This window comes from Bombus terrestris, chromosome 11 (genome assembly GCF_910591885.1).
Source record: "Bombus terrestris chromosome 11, iyBomTerr1.2, whole genome shotgun sequence".
Taxonomy (NCBI): Eukaryota; Metazoa; Arthropoda; class Insecta; order Hymenoptera; family Apidae; genus Bombus; species Bombus terrestris.
Window position 1 is genome coordinate 1,292,192 of NC_063279.1, and position 16,866 is coordinate 1,309,057.

Genomic DNA, 16,866 nt, shown 5'->3' on the forward strand with positions numbered 1-16,866 from the left:
AAAAGAATGAAAAATAATTGTGTATTAAATAAGGTCACTGTTAATTTCAAAAACGATTACTCTTAAATATACTTGCTTATATGTATTATAATACTTTACAGAAACTGATTCGTGTGATAGTCGTATTACTACCAAAAAAATTCGATTTTAAAAAAGGTACTATCTTAAAAAAGAATTAATGTTTTCGCGGTAAAATTATTAAAAATATATTTAGTAGATATTGATATAGTTTTATTTAAAATAGCATACTTATTCAAACGTAAATACAATCTACGTACTACTCAAAATATATTGATTTATTATTTGATACCAGAATGCAAAGATTTCAAACCACAAAAATTTCTAAAATACAGAATAATTAGTAATGAGAGTATCTATAATATGTCCTGTATCTTTTACCTTCCGAATAATACGGTACCAGCGTAAAGTATCGATGTGTTTAATCTTTAGATTAAGATAATCTTTTAGATTATTGTTAAATTAAACACATACTTTTACTAATGACATACTTTACTAATAAAATACTTTACGCAATTTCTGTACACATATCACCAGGTATTGAAAACTATTAAAAAATTTATAAACCGGGTATTTGTTTTTTCGAATAATACCATTACTTTTGTGAAATTCTTGTTGCTATCCAAGAATCTCAACATTGTTTGAATGCATTATGTTTTTCGAGATATGTTTAACAATTCAAATCTAAAACCAACTACTGAAATTTATCGCACAGGTCTTAATAATAATAATCGAATGACCGATGTATGTATAAATTAAACAAAATTTGTTAAATTTCTTTAAATACTTTTTAACGTTTGAATATAAAAAAAGAAATAATTCCAAGATTATAGTTTATAACTTTATGCATTACATGAACATACAATACAAAATCATAAACTTGAGAATAATTTGCTGTGAATATATCTAACAGTTTTTCTTATTTCTACTCAGATCTTGTGACTGTACAGAACACAATTGCTTTTTTTTATTTTCTTTTAATTGTTATATCCTAACGAGGATAATAGTACGAATCAACAATTCTTTTTAATAAACCTTCAAATGTTTCTACTTTAAGGTTGCTAATATCGATATTACAACTATGTATAAGTATGTATTATGCATTTACGTGTGAATATATAACTATATAACTATACAAACGGAACTCATTTCGTTCCCACTTATATAACAGTAAGTGACCAACGTACCACAATCATTAACCAACAATTACTTGATTAATGATATATGAAACATATCGTCAGTATTAAAAATATCTCTCACCAAACATGAAATAAATTTTAAAGAAGCAACGATCACATATTAAGTAGAAGGGAAATGTTTAATTTCTTCTTGATTTTAAATGAAGAAATAAACGAAAATATTTGATATTTCCATACCTTTAAAATTGAGTGGTTCGAGTATAAATAATATTCAATTTCCTATTCGGTATATTAATGCTGAATAATGTGAATTATTAATCCCTACGAATGTTGGACCCTGTTTTAATAATTTGCTTGCTCGACTCTAGTAACTTATCATAGCAAGAAAATATTATAGTTTACTAATAATTTAAGTATTTTTATTTTTTTCTTATGAAACAATTTTCAATCGTTTATTTTTACAAATACAAAAAATATTCATTTTAAGAGTATAATTTTATTGAAATTATGTAAACAGAAACAGAATAAAAGGTAAAGAAATATAATTTTATCTAGAGATTGCACACAATACTGACGACATGATCACTTTAGTTCAGTTTCTCATAAAGATTGGCAGTTATAGCCTGGACGTATTACTGTCCAAAACAGAGCAAAAATGGTAAGACATTTTATGAATCTTATCTGCACCAGTATCCTGTTATATCCAATTATCCCTTTATAAATCGAGTGCACAGGATTGACAATAAAAGACAGATCAAGGTAGTCTAGTTCTATATTAGCCTTTTCATGTACTATTCAAAGCATTCTCGAAAAGCTTTTATCCATAAATCAAATAACACTTTTCCGGAGAATCCTATAGTAGTATGAAAAGGGATACACAATGTATTATACTATGGCATTAAAATATATTAAGCAAATTTTTCGATAATCCTTTTTTTTCAGTACAGCAACACACTTCGATTTCTTTTATATCATCGACATATTTAATATATAAAATTCACTTGAGACTTGAAAATATTATTGCAAGGCATGTTTATGAGGGATTGAAATATGTAACGATAAACAGCACACAGCAAGCGCAAATTAGCATCGTTAATTAATGCGAAAGTATTTTACAATTAGCCTGATAATAATAGGATTCAATTTTAATAAATTCAAAAATTCATAACGATATATGTGTTGCCACAGATCATATTACGTTTAAAGTATATATAACATGTAAATCACTTGATGACATGCTCTATTTTTGTTTTCTGTCAGCTTTCTTGATTTATCACAGCTGGGGCAAAAGTGTCAACAGTGAAATCTTGTCTCGTATGCCCAAGAAACAAAGTTGGTTCAGGTCTCTATTCGACATAGTCCCACCAATCTTTTTCATAACCTTCATGTACGTGTTCCAAAAGCACTTTCCTCCGGCTATCGCAATATCTTAAAATGAAAATAATACACACATGTATATATGCTCTATATCTTAAACAATTTAATTCTTGATTTAATAGAATTATGTTATAATGATAAAAGAAAGAAAAAATATGTTTACTAATTAATGACCTACCTATATTTGTCTTGAACCTTTTGTTTAATATCAGCAAGATTTTCACTTGTAATATCTCGTTCGAGATATTCAGAGAGGCGTTCTGTAGTGCCCTCTAGATCCTTTTGGTTGTCTTCAAAAATCACAGATTGGTTATTTTTTCGCACATAATAAGCAAAAACATAAGTATACATAAGAGTTTGTCTACAGGAACACAAAATGTCTACTGCTTTCTTTAAAAATTGTACCTGAAATTGACTCTTTTATAAAATGCTGCTTTTCGTTTCATTAAACTATATTCGGTTTAGCTATAAGTAATTTTACCTCAATCCATGACATGTTATGTTGCTGCATTTCTTCCATTTTTTCTTTTACACTTGCATATAGTTTACTTTCAAATTTCAATGATTGCATGTGATTTATATATCTATTACAATAGAATAGATATCTTTGTAATGCAGATCGCGATTTTTCTTGAGCATCTCGTGCTGCTTTAGCTTCTTCTTCATCATAACGGTTACAATTATACCAGCTTGAACCATGTGGTTCCCATGGTCCAAGACACACCCAACAAAAGTCAGTTTTACAATTTTGATTTTTGCACACCATATGATTGCATCCACCATCTTTTTCGATAGTGACGTTACATTTTGGGCATTCTTTTGTGTTTGCTGCAATCCAATTTGACGTTTCAGAATCATCGTCACACTTCTTTATCCATTTGCGCAACAAATGGCATTTTACTGGATCATGCCAATTTTCACCACAATGGAAACAGAATGTATGTCCACATTTACAAGTTACTGGTCTCGCTTCTACATACTGCACTTTTATTGCATTATTACAGTCTGGAGATGGACACCACCTTAATAACCTATTGCACTATAAAAAAAATATTAAATAGTATTGTTGTCGCGTAATTTTTCAATAAAGTGAAAGATTAAAAAATATGTACTTCAACAAAACTATTTGTTATTAAATGTTGATATTTCAATTTCACTTTAGAGTCTTTTATAAGACGCATAACACTGGCATCGTCAACTAAAATGTCACAAGCATGTGCTGCACATGCAATCGTTTGGCCAACTCCTTCTTCCATAATTTTGGTTGTGAGATACTCTCCCCAACAGCCAGTACAAAAGCGATGTCCACATTCGAGTCCAGTCATCATCTAAATTTGTTTTGGATATAATTAATGCATACAAGCATCAATTTCAGATTTTAACACAAATTAGTATTTTGTAGGTATTCATATACATACTGCAGATGGTTGAACAGTAAAACAAATTCCACATTCTTCTGTACCATTTGTTGAAGTTCTTCTGGTCTAAAAATTTTAAATATATTGTTAATGCAATTATACACACATACACATACACACACACACATTTGTTTTTATACATAGTGAATAGTATAGAATTTTATGTACTAGTGAACTTTGAGAAGATTGAGTTCTATTTATTAATGGACCCTTTCTAAATGGATTAACGACTCGTGCTTCTGCAAACAATTTTTCCTGATCACCATCATAAAAACGCTCCATTAATTTTTCTTTATCCCATTTAAAATGATTTAATAAAATACGTGTAGTTGTGGCTGGTATCTATAATTAAACAATAAAATATTTCAACTGTAATAACAAAAATTAAAAGTTTTTTTTATCTTGTGAATAAAACATACTTCTACAACTGTGTTAACTTCCTTAATAGAATCAACCATGTGTTGCACTATTTCTTCTGTTGACAACACTTCAAATGGATAATCATCAACATCCGTAGCCCGTTCTCTTAAATTTCCAGCCTCAATTTCCATTGCAAAATCAACATCATCTCCGCTAGACTCATTACCAGAATCAACATCATCGTATGTTTCTTCTTCAGAATCCATTGTGAATCTTCTGATTTATTAAATAATTGAAATACTAATATATCCACTTACTTTATATATTTTGTACCTGTATAAAGAAAGAAATACAATTTATATTATATCCAGTATTTTGACTTTTAAACCAAATCTTGTGAACGTTCACTTGACTCATTTGTTCCACTATATTGTAATTGAAAACAATTAAACTATCTGGTGTACGTATATGATAGTTAAATAAAAACAGTACACTGACACATTTTTATTTCAATTTGTATTCCAACTTAAATGACCACGAAAGTATGCAAAAAATAATAGTGTGAACACGAACGTATTTGCAACTGGTTTGGTATTGCACTTGAGCAATTTCGACACAATTTTGGTTCGAAAAGCTATCACACCTGCACCCGCGAAATACTATTGTATCGGAACAAGGTGAAAACAGCTTATGTTCAACACATGACGTCATCGTTCGCTACTTCTCGAATAAAGCAAGAAACTTCGTCATGAGTTTACCTTAACTTACTGTCGATAGTAACTAGCGAAATTTACAGTCACGATACTAAACGATTCTCAAAATAATATAAACAGTTAAAACTTCAAAATATTTTTGCCATCAACGTAAGCAAGAATAAAATCAGCTGCCAAAACATCCGAGTTGAACTCCGGCAGCTGATACACTGAACGCTATTTTCACGGAATAAGGATGAATGAGCTATCGTGTTGTTAGCCAATCAGAACACTTCTGTATACATACTACCCAATGACATCCTCTGTTTATTGAATTGATATTTTATATTGTCCTTTTCTTACTATTAATTTTTTGTTTTAAAGTCCATTCATTTTACACAATTTTAGATTTTATATCGTGATCAACTGGTTTACATAATTACGGATAATTATACCTTGACGTAAAAAAATTGGTTTAACATAGTTTGTTAAACTATATCTTATATTGAAAGAAACATTATGCATATATTACATTGGGAAAAGAAGACATACTAACACCTTTAGTGTTTGAGACTGAATTGAGGCTTAACTATTTTTTACTCCCAAACGCTTTAACGCATTTTAAGTAATTGGTAATGTTTATGAAAATATATAAATAGATAAAAATATCTTGTTATTTTATGACGTACAGTATGCTCTACTTTTGACATATTATGGAAATTAATGAAAACGATAAACTGAATATATAAATATTATTATATACTTGACGAATATAACAATCACAACAATTTTCCACGAATAGTAGAAAAATAACTAAGGAAAATTCACTTTGATATCGTCCTGAATGTAAAAAGACTAGTAAGATGAAATTGAAGTTCGATTAAGGGTTTTAATGAACACCAGATACACTTTACGCTAAATATATATCGATGTTAAAACACATCACAGATATATTACCATGCACGATAATCTTTTTAGCCATTGCACTGGACAAATCACCAAATCAGTAGGCTAATCGAGTAAAACCATAAATTAATCTAGAATGCACCGCTTGCCATGAAGAAAGAGACGAGCTTATAGCTCGAACACTATTGTCACGTCCATAGCAGTACGTGCGATGACTTTTTTCTTCTATCGAGTCAAATACGTTATTTTTTTTTTTTTTTGCGCTCGCTTTCGAAAACGTAAGATTTGAGTTGATCGATGGACGACAATAGACACTAAATTTCACGTGATACTATCCGAGGAATTGAGAATCTAAGAGGGACGCGACAACGAAATGTCTCGTCACCAACTACCGTTTTTACTGACTTTAGTCAACTACCTGAAGTTAGCTTCTTACGCGACGTACAACTGACACACATGGGCGTCTTTACACAAAAATGTTTTGAAAATAATTTTCAAATTATTATTATAATATGACAATAACAATACGTCGATTTTTTTTAGCAAATTAATAATTATTACAATAAAGTTGCAATTTTTATAACCTTTCAGAGTAATAGTTTCTAAATAAGTTACCAATTGTAAATAAATTACGAACCTTTTAACTTTCGATAGAGGTTTTAAGTTACGAATGTTGTACAAACTCCAATTTTCTTACTTATTTGGTATAGGGAAATAGATGTCAAGATGTCAATTTTCTTAATAAATTAATGATTACAACCATAAAGTTGCAATTCTTATAATCTGTAGAAGTAATAATATTGTTCTACATTCTACATAAACTATGAATGTATAAGCTATTTCTTAATACAAACTCCAGTTTTATATAGAGGCATAAAAATATGTTAATTCTTATTTTCCAAATTGAGTAGATAAAGGACGATTATATATAATTAATTATATGTAATATATGCATATAGGGTGGTCCATGCAATTGTTTCAGGTTATAACTCCGTTACCAGTACAGTTATAGAAAAATGTGAAAGGCGAAAGATGAATGGTTCAAAGAATACTACATCCGTAGGATCATGTGCTTTTTAGAAGTGAAATGGTCATGTGTGCAATCAACAAAAGATATTTTTTAAAAATATCTCGATAACTAATAATTCTTTTATCATTGTACTTCAATACTCTTTTACGTAGAATCTCTATGTAAAAAAAGAAGTAACCAATTCCATTAAAAATAGTAATAGAATTGTTGATTGCACGTGCACCATTACACTTCATAACAAACATGATCCTATGGGTATAGTATTCTTTGAACCATTCATCTTTCTCTTTTCACATTTTTCTCTAACTGTGCTAGTGACGAAGTTATAACCAGACACAATTGCGTGGTATATATGTTATATACATTATACGTGAGGAGTGAGAAATTAAAGTTTAAAGAATCGTTTGAAATTTCGGAATATTACGCCAATGTGTGTACGAACGATAAGTGAAGAAGCAGAAGCTCACGGCGCGGCGTTCTGTCAAGTTACGTTAACCTCATAGTGTAGTAATATTCGGGACAAATGTCGAAGTGAATTGAATAAGAGTTACAGGGTAGAATGAGTTTACCCAGCGTAAGTGATTATTCTTTATTAGAAAAAATCGGTGCGGGGAGTTACGCGACTGTTTACAAAGCTTTTAAGAAGGTACGTATATTTTGAGATTGATACGTACATATACAAATCATATGATGACATTGTTCTAACTAGGTTAACAGGCATCACAATTGCACATGTGATTCATTGTAACATAAAATGTGTATAATTTCTATTTCACAGCTTTCCTTTAATATGCATGAAATCATAATAGTAAATTTTCATGTTATTTAGGTTTAGGTATATCTGAACTATACGGCAGAAAATTAGTACTATGTTAATAAATTATTGCTTTAAGATAAAAAGTTGCTTAACGTTATTTGATGTGTTTAGTTATATTTCTAGTGATTTTATTATATAACAGTAAAACTTACTAGATTAATATATATTAATATTATTACTTTTTTGTATATACGTATTTGCAATATTTGTGTATTGTATTTCCAATAATGGAGGTTCATAAGATATGCATATATGTATGTCATATAATTCGGTAAATGAATGACTTTAACAAAATTCTGATTCTGACAGTTTTGAATTAATTTGAATTTAATGAAAGATTAATGCATTTTATACGTACTACGACTATTGTGAATTTTAAGCGTGCATATAATACACTTAAAACTGTGGCATACAGTACAGAGAAACATAGTGCACATGTTTTAACTTTTTAATTAATGGTCTTCTTATGAAAAATAAAATATCACTGTTTAGTCGTAATTTTAAAATACGAAATATATCTTTGCTACAATAAACAAATTCGTTACAATTATTGACACTTTTTATAATATATTAATAAAAAGTTTAAGTAAGATTTTTATTAAAGGAAGTACGTTTTTATTATCAAAAGAATTAATAAATTAATATTAACTGATTTAAGCAAGAATAATAATCCACAGCATTAGTATCGTGTAAATAATTTTAAAAACATATTGCACATATTTCTGATGTTTCCGTCGTCGATCGTTTACGTGATTATACTAACCTTTACACTATTTTTTTCCCGGCATTGATAAACACAGCAAGAAAATGTAACAGGTCATCCATTCAAATTCAACTTGTTTTAATGTATTTCTATGACTGAACATTGAACTGTGTCGATTGTTAGCGCAGAATTGAGAGGTGGCCAGAAAAAGATGTTCGAAAGTAGCGTTATCTCAAGGCGAGGCTAACCCTATGCTATTGTTGGTCGTTTTATAGGATGGATGCCGAGAGGTAGTCGCAATCAAGTGTGTAGACAAATCATCACTCTCCAAGTCAGCTATCGATAATATCGTCACGGAGATTTATCTCCTAAAAATACTGCGCCACGAGAATATCGTCGAAATGAGGGATTTTTTTTGGGACGAAGGGTTAGTCCGTTGAACATCCAACATTCAGAATAAAAAAAGACTATGAACGCCATAAAACATATCACGTACATATATACATATGTACATGTATATTTATATGTATATGAGCATACATGATATGAAATATACGGAGTTAAGATTTATTTGCTGTTTTATTTCCGAAATGGAGGATAATAAACGAAATACGTCATTAATATTCTATTAATATTGTTTAAAATATTAATAATTTACTATATTCTAATATATATTATTTTTTAGGATCTTAATTGATGGATTAGATTTTCAAGTGGTGGCGGCACAGTTCTTTTTTATTACTGGTCATTTTATATTTAAAATTTATTCGAAATCATTATTTAGAATAATTAGGGGATTTACATTTATAAGGACATTAATTTAATTTTTGATTAATGTGAAATCATTAATATCTAAATTATATATACGATATACTTTTGTAAAACGTTTTCAAGAGCGGTATAATCCTCTAATTAATCTGAACAACGCAAAAAGGTATATCTATCGTTCAGCATAATGCAGGCACATATACATCGTAATGGAATACTGTGATGGTGGCGATCTATCGAGTTTTATAAGGAAGAGGCACAAGTTACCCGAGCAAATTTGTCGCCAATTTTTGCAACAACTTGCACTCGCTCTAAAATATCTACGTAATAATAATGTTTCTCATATGGACTTGAAACCCCAAAATTTATTGCTAATGAGAAGGCCACAATTAACATTAAAAGTTGGAGGTCCGTTCTACATTCCGAACTCTTATTTCTTTTCCTAGTTTCATACAATTGAAGTTTCCAGGAATAAGGAGACAGCTCCAATATTCAAATTGTATTTTTTGGAAGAGAAAGAAAGGTGTAGGTTTCATGTTTAAAGGTACAAAAGTTTATTACTACGAATATTAATTGATTATAAATTTTCAGCACATTTGGAAAAATATTGTTTGATAAAAAATTTGTAGCGAAATTAAAAAAAATTTAAAGATTATCAAATAATAGAATTTTCTTGATATTAGATTTCATTTACTTGAATAAAGATCAGGAAAATTATTTCTTAAATATAATTCAGAAATTGTGAAACAAACAATTTTGTTAGCTTCATCGAATATATAGTAAAATAGATAGGCTATTAAAAACGCTAGAAACTTTTTGATCAACCCGACAGATGATTTTCAATTGATTTTTAGTTATATACTTAAATTCCTGTAAAGTGGAGCTGCCTCTTTATATATGAACTTCTTCAATTCGAATTCGACGACTTTTGTCTACGTTGATTTTAGATTTCGGTTTCGCTCGGTTTCTCTCGAATTCGCAAACAAAATTTGCGATTTGTGGTTCTCCACTTTACATGGCGCCGGAAATTTTATTGAAGAACAAATATGATGCTCGTGTTGATTTGTGGAGCGTCGGTGTGATCATGTACGAATGCCTTTTTGGCGAAGCTCCGTATTCTAGCAACAGCTTCCAGGAGTTAGCTGAGAAGATTAAGGACTGCCGACCTATTAAGGTGATTACGTTGTTAATCTATTTTATGTGTACATATAATGAATAATTAGTATTATCGAATAATTAAAATGCACTGCTTCGTTACTGTATTTGTCTCTGTGTTCTTATTTGTCTTATATTTTTCGTCACTTTTAGTTTCTAAATAAATTATGTGTTTTGGCTCAAACTATCTCTTTGCATGCTTAAATTATTTGGTATATTTTGTACTCAAAGAAGTTCGAAGATTAGGCAAATTTTATGAACAAGATATTAAGGATAGTGGAACTTTGATTATTCGAGCAACGATCAGTTTATTGAGAATTAATAAGCTGCGAAATAACGCATAAATAATGCATAAAAGATACGTAATTGCAACATTATTGCACAATAACTAGGTTGAGGATTTTTATGCAATTTCATAGTTTTAGGAACGTGACTTCAAAAATGAAACATAGATAGAAATTTGTTTTACTCGTTAAATAGTATAGTGAATACTTTATTTTGGATATTTCATATATCCTCGTATATTATGGGCATCCTATACATTTTGAGATTTCTAAATTCCTTATAAATGCATAATTATCCGCGGTCTAACAACAACGAATTTGAGAATTTGAAAATCTGAACATTCGAATATTTGAACATTTGAAAATTGGAAATTAAGTGTTACAGTAACGCAACATTGATTAACATAGAAACGGTCTCTTATAAGAAATTGTAAAGTGAGGATAAAAATAGAAAACATGGTGAAATTTTTTACTGAAAAGTTTTTGTTCCCATTAAAATATTATGTTACTATATTTGTATAAAATGATTCAAAATAAATAGTCTTTCCTTATGTGAAAAGAAAGTTATTTAATTATTCGAAAATTATAATTGTCCGAACAGTGTGTGATTGTGAATTGAACATGTGAATTGAAGTAAATATGTACATAAGTATGAACTTGTTCGAAGTGCAACGGCGATATGTTATTTCTTAATTGTGTGTTTAAGAAAAATGTTGACTTTGGACGTTTATATACGTTGAAAGTATGATGAGTTTTTTTTAGTATTGTATAATATATTTCTTTTTTGTTACAATGTAGTATAATGCATACATGCAGCTAAGAAAAGCAAAGATAATCTGATTTAAATCATTTATTATATAATTGCAAGGATAAAGGTAATGCAAATGAATAGCAGTACTGTTTCTAATTTTGAAATCATAACATCTGGAAAATGAACGTAGAAAATCCTGTAATCAAATAATCAATCAATTTTATTTCAAGAAACTTCTTTAGTTAATAAAGACAAGTACCCGAGATTTTAGATAGGCAACTATTGTAGCCGACTGTAGTTGACGTTTGCCGACATTTGGAAAGAATAATTTGGGTTATTTAAACAACATTCTTTCAATTGAGAATACATAAATAGTTGTAAAGAATTTTCCACGATAAAAATTATGGCTTAAAAATATAAATAAAACGATATGAAGAGCTTTAAATAAACTATCAAAGGATATTATGCTCTACTAAAAGCAAAAGACCAGAAAACTAAATATCTTTGAAAAAAAAATGATTTTTACAGTAATGACAACATTAATGAAATTCTTGCTGCTTTTAAAAATTATCTGCATAACTTTTAGTTTACCTTTAAAAATATCAGAAATATTCAGATATTTTTCTGTAGTATCTTTTATGCAAACAATTACAAATGATTTATATAAAGTTTTTCTATATTTCTATAAATCTTTTAATTTAATTCAAGAAACATACAATGTACAAGATCTGTACAAAATATACAGAATATTACTAAATATAAAAAGGCTGTTTTATTTCTTTATTGCACGTTAGTTCTCATATTTTGTTATTTTTCTTGCGTTTGAAAATTATTTATTCCTGTATTTGTCGATGTGGTGAAATCACAGTTACCGAAAGGCTCGCATGTCTCATCGGAGTGCAAGGATTTATTGATGTCCTTGTTGAGGCACAACCCTGACGAGAGGATAACGTTTGATGAATTTTTCGCCCATGATTTCCTGGATTTGGCTCATGCGCCAACAAAGGAAAATTACGACAAGGCGGTAGAGTTAATTCAAAAGGCTGTGAAAATGGATGCAGAAAAAAATTCGAAAGAAGCTTTACATTTATATTGCGAAGCTCTTAGATACTTTATTCCTATTGTAACAAGTAAGAAAGAGTAATGCAAATGACACAAATTTGATGCTGTTCACTGTTGATTAATTACATTCATATTTTAATTAAATTATGAATTTATTAGGTGAGACTGATTTAAAGAGGAAAGAAAGTTTAAGATCACGCATAAATGATTATATTAAAAGAGCAGAGGTATTGAAAGCATCCTGTATAGATAATAGTAATGATAAAGATAAATGTGTTCCTGTGGAGCATAAAGAATATTCTATTCAGAGGATATCATCTTTAAATGAGGCGTCATTTGTGTATCATGAACTACGTTTGTATCCAAATTTTTACAATACGACCTTTTCAATAAAATGTGAAAATAATATAATTTATTCAAATTAATTGTTAATTTATATAGAAGAATTCATAGAATAATATTTCTTCTGTTGCAGAAATTACATTACATTAATTGAGATAGTTTATTATTATTTAATAATTACATTGAAACATAAAATATAAAATACAAAGACAGATAAGATTTTTAACTTATTTTAAATTGAATTTATAATTAGAATGTTTCATATAGGTACCGTAACACGTAAAGTTCGTTAAAATTAAAAATATCTGTATGAAGTATTTGCACGCCATTGTATAATTCTAATTAGGTACCAGCAAGTTTCTAACATATTAGTTTACAATTTATTCGTTACTCATCGTTATAAAAACGTAATAAAATATTCTTATGAAATTCCACTAAAATAAGAAAAAGCAATATGGCTTTAAAAGTATTACACCTGTTAAGATGAAACGGGGTGTGTGCTTTGTTTCAACGGAAAACTTTTTTATCCATCTAGAATGACCTGTAATTGATAGCAACTCCTGATTCAACGATCGGTCTCGTCACCAAGAGATATTATTTTATGGTTATTTTTTTCTAAACGTTAATTTTTTATACTTTCTTACTAGCAAATTTATAAAATTTAGGTATATGAATTATTTACTAAAAGATTACGTGTGTATGTGGTATATTTTATTATATTATGGATAATTATCGTGGTTATTTATCGATAGGAACGCTTAGCAAAAGTACAACCAGTATGGCGGATGGCCTTGAAATAGGAGCAATCGCCGAACTGTATCTTGCAGAAGGAAATTATACGCTTGCGTTAGAAAAATTTCAATCTTGTCTAGGAATATTGGTACCTCTTTTGCGAAAAGAACCTCCAGGTCGAAGAAGAGATTTGTTACATAAACAGGTGATTAATGCTCATAATTAATAGTGAATGTGGATGTTTATGCAATTTTACATTTTTCTAAATGCAATTCAAGAAATAGAACTTAGATAACAAATATATAGAACATACATTAAATGTTCTAGACTCTATCATGGAAAAGGGTTGTTTTCGTTGCGAACCCTTTAACCTCATTGTCACTTTCTTGTATTAATCGGTTTTTCGCGTTAACTGCTGGAATAAAAAATTGAGGATAAGTGGAACCATGTAAAAGCATTTCTTTTATTTGACGGTCTGTTTTGCGGAGTATAAAATTATGATATAAAATATACCTACATAGCTCAAAAGTGAGACAGCTAAATACAGGAAAATTCGACTACTTTAATGGCTTACTTAGTGCGTTTTTATATGTGTTGTGCGTTTTTAACGTTTCAGCCATAAATGCGCCAACTCAAAGTCGGATTAACCGGATGTAGAATCAAAATTGTTATTTATCTAATAATCTCTCCTCCTTTAAAATTATTTGATTTTAATATTTAATTACGCCAACTGGGTCGAAATTTCCATTTGCATCTACTTTTTAATTAATTCGGTAAATGTTTTTAATCATTTTCAATTTAATTCCTCAGAGTCTGGAGTATATTATAAAAATAACGAGAAAAATTGATTAACCTAAAAATTCTTTTTATATAAAACATAGAAGATATCCTAAATTCTAAATGCCATTGAAGCCTTTTTATGATATTTATTGCATTGCTTTTTTACATAATGCGATCGATCTTGTTATACTTATATTTACACAAATTTGTTTCGTTGGTTTACAATGTTTAAATACGGCAGACTTTTGACAGCGGTAAATTTTTAATTTTTAATTATTGTACTTAGTTTTTTAAATATGAAGTCGTGGAATAATGGTGTACTTTTCTAATTATCAGTTTGCATGGCGACTATTTGAACATGCATTTATTTATTCGAACAAAAATCATTTTCATTTAACTTCCTTCAATATCCTTCGTTGTTAATTGTTTGTATTTAATTTATTTGGTCCTTTTATAAATATCAGAATAATTTTCGTTGCAATTAATATAATTTATAAACGTACTTTTGTCATTATTTAGTGAACGTTATATTATAATCATAGAACTGCATGTTAATAACAGTGTTACAAGCAAATTACATGTGGTTATCTTAATTATTATGCCATTTATATATTATGCATCATCTCTGAGGTTTCATGTATACCAATTCAAATAAATAATATCCAACGACCATATATAACATCTATTAAATGACAGATGATCATTAGACACCATTAATTTAATATCTTATAACATATCAAGATGGGCTATTGTAATTAATTATGATGTCCGTTTTAGGACCTCTGGTTTCTAATAGATATCTTGTTACGTAGATAATTGCTACAGTTTACAACTGTTAAAAAATATGCATACATGCATATATATTGAAATTCTTTCTTTATATTGTAAATTTACCATACCATTTTTCACGTTATTTTGCGCAATAACTAACGATTTCAACGATCGAACGATTTCAATATTGTGAGACAAATAATTCGATACAACGTTGTAATTAAATTTTATGATTACTCGCAACATTTATTGCTCGCTTTTAGTAATTACGTTTATGAATATGTATACATATATGTGTAATGCACAATTCTTTTTTTCATTTTATAATATTATGCTAATTGACAGGTACAATATTGGATGAAAGGAGCCGAAAGTACCAAAGGGCTTTTAGCTACTAAAGATATCGAGGAGTCTGCACAACATGCCTCTGATACGTACGAGCAATGCATAATGCAGTAATTCAAAATTTACATTTAATATAAAGTATTATTTGTACTGGTAGCACGTTCTGAAATTTTTTCCGAGACAAATTTGAGTACTTACTGTGTCACGTGTATTATAATGTATTTATATATATATATAGAATGTTTCCATTTATTTATGGAAAAAAAATAAATAATTTTATATTTCATTTTTCAATGCAAATGGTATTCCTCGGTAATATGTTACCCGTAACGTCATACAGCACGTAAAAGCAGCAATATATCATTGCTTTTTTACTTATTAAAATCTCCTCTAAAACGGTGCACGAAAAGATAGTGCATAGAGTAACTAGTTTTCCATTAAGATAAGAAAGAGCAGTGAAAGGGAAACATGTCATACTTAATTAATTTTCAATTTTAATAAATTAATTCTCGTATACATACTTATTTTTTATAATAATATCTGTGCACATATGTGTGTGACATTTTATTTATTTATTTTATTCTATCAAATTTACATAAATTCACCTAGAATGTTGCAAACCTATTTACATTTATTTTCGGAACACCAATATTTAAGACACACACAATTTCTGTTTTATTTATAAGTTATCTATATTGTACGTAGTTTCCACTGAAGTAAAATTACATAAACTGTTTATACTATCTTTGTTATACTTTGCTTACATTACTTTTAATGTGAAGTATGCATACTTAGACTTGGTGTCACGTTAACTCGTCCTTGACATTTCGAAGAAAACATAGTTTTGAAATTTACTTACAAATACTGATAAAATTGATCAACTATAAATTTCGTCAAGTATTTACAATAACACCTTTTGTTTAATATCCAATTTTCAAAAAACAGATGATTCACTTCTATAAGATTACTTGTCACAAATACACACACACACACACACACACACACACACACACACACACACACGCAGAGAGAGCATTATATATATATATATATACAAAAAAAAAAAAAAATTAAAACTACTTGTATTATTTGAAAAGGCACATTTGAAAGTATCACCTTTTTGCGATTCAATAATAATAACAATAATACTGTATATTCATACAAACATACAAATTTTCCTCTATTTTCAATTTATGAAATTGATTAATGTGCTTTCGGACGACTCGTACAATAAATGATAACAAACACGAAAAAGAAAAAAAGTATTCTGAAATATAATTAAATATTTTAACGGAAACAAATTTCGAAAGAAAAAATTTGAAAGCGGAAAAGGAGGGCGCGCGCATCATGGCGCGTCGCCCTTACAACTTCCGGTGAAACCACGTGATCTAGCTAACGGTCGCTGTTGCCCCGAGG

At 29.0% G+C, this 16,866-nt stretch overlaps 2 protein-coding genes across 4 annotated transcripts; one reads left to right on the forward strand and one right to left on the reverse strand.

Moving 5' to 3' along the window:
* Positions 1-845: 845 nt before the first annotated feature.
* On the reverse strand, positions 846-6,331 carry LOC100649101 (E3 ubiquitin-protein ligase ariadne-1). Of its 2 annotated transcripts, none has more exons than XM_003398659.4 (8): positions 5,962-6,331; positions 4,372-4,645; positions 4,121-4,294; positions 3,953-4,018; positions 3,647-3,862; positions 3,016-3,573; positions 2,713-2,939; positions 846-2,585 (listed from the first exon to the last, which is right to left on the reverse strand). In XM_003398659.4, exons 2-8 carry the CDS (start codon positions 4,576-4,578, stop codon positions 2,504-2,506), a joined length of 1,530 nt encoding a protein of 509 aa, XP_003398707.1. In that variant the 5' UTR covers positions 4,579-4,645; positions 5,962-6,331; the 3' UTR covers positions 846-2,503. The 2 variants fall into 2 exon arrangements, with proteins under 2 accessions (XP_003398707.1, XP_003398706.1); XM_003398658.4 differs by lacking the exon at positions 5,962-6,331 and adding an exon at positions 5,071-5,258.
* A 717-nt stretch (positions 6,332-7,048) lies between these two features.
* LOC100649510 (serine/threonine-protein kinase ULK3) lies at positions 7,049-15,736 on the forward strand. 2 transcript variants are annotated; one of them, XM_003398662.4, is made up of 8 exons: positions 7,049-7,586; positions 8,736-8,887; positions 9,422-9,636; positions 10,176-10,402; positions 12,287-12,548; positions 12,640-12,834; positions 13,575-13,759; positions 15,451-15,736. In XM_003398662.4, the coding sequence occupies exons 1-8, from the start codon at positions 7,500-7,502 to the stop codon at positions 15,562-15,564; spliced, it is 1,437 nt and encodes a 478-aa protein (XP_003398710.2). In that variant the 5' UTR covers positions 7,049-7,499; the 3' UTR covers positions 15,565-15,736. The 2 variants fall into 2 exon arrangements, with proteins under 2 accessions (XP_003398710.2, XP_012168718.2); XM_012313328.3 differs by lacking the exon at positions 7,049-7,586 and having other exon boundaries at positions 8,749-8,887; positions 9,412-9,636.
* Positions 15,737-16,866: the final 1,130 nt, after the last annotated feature.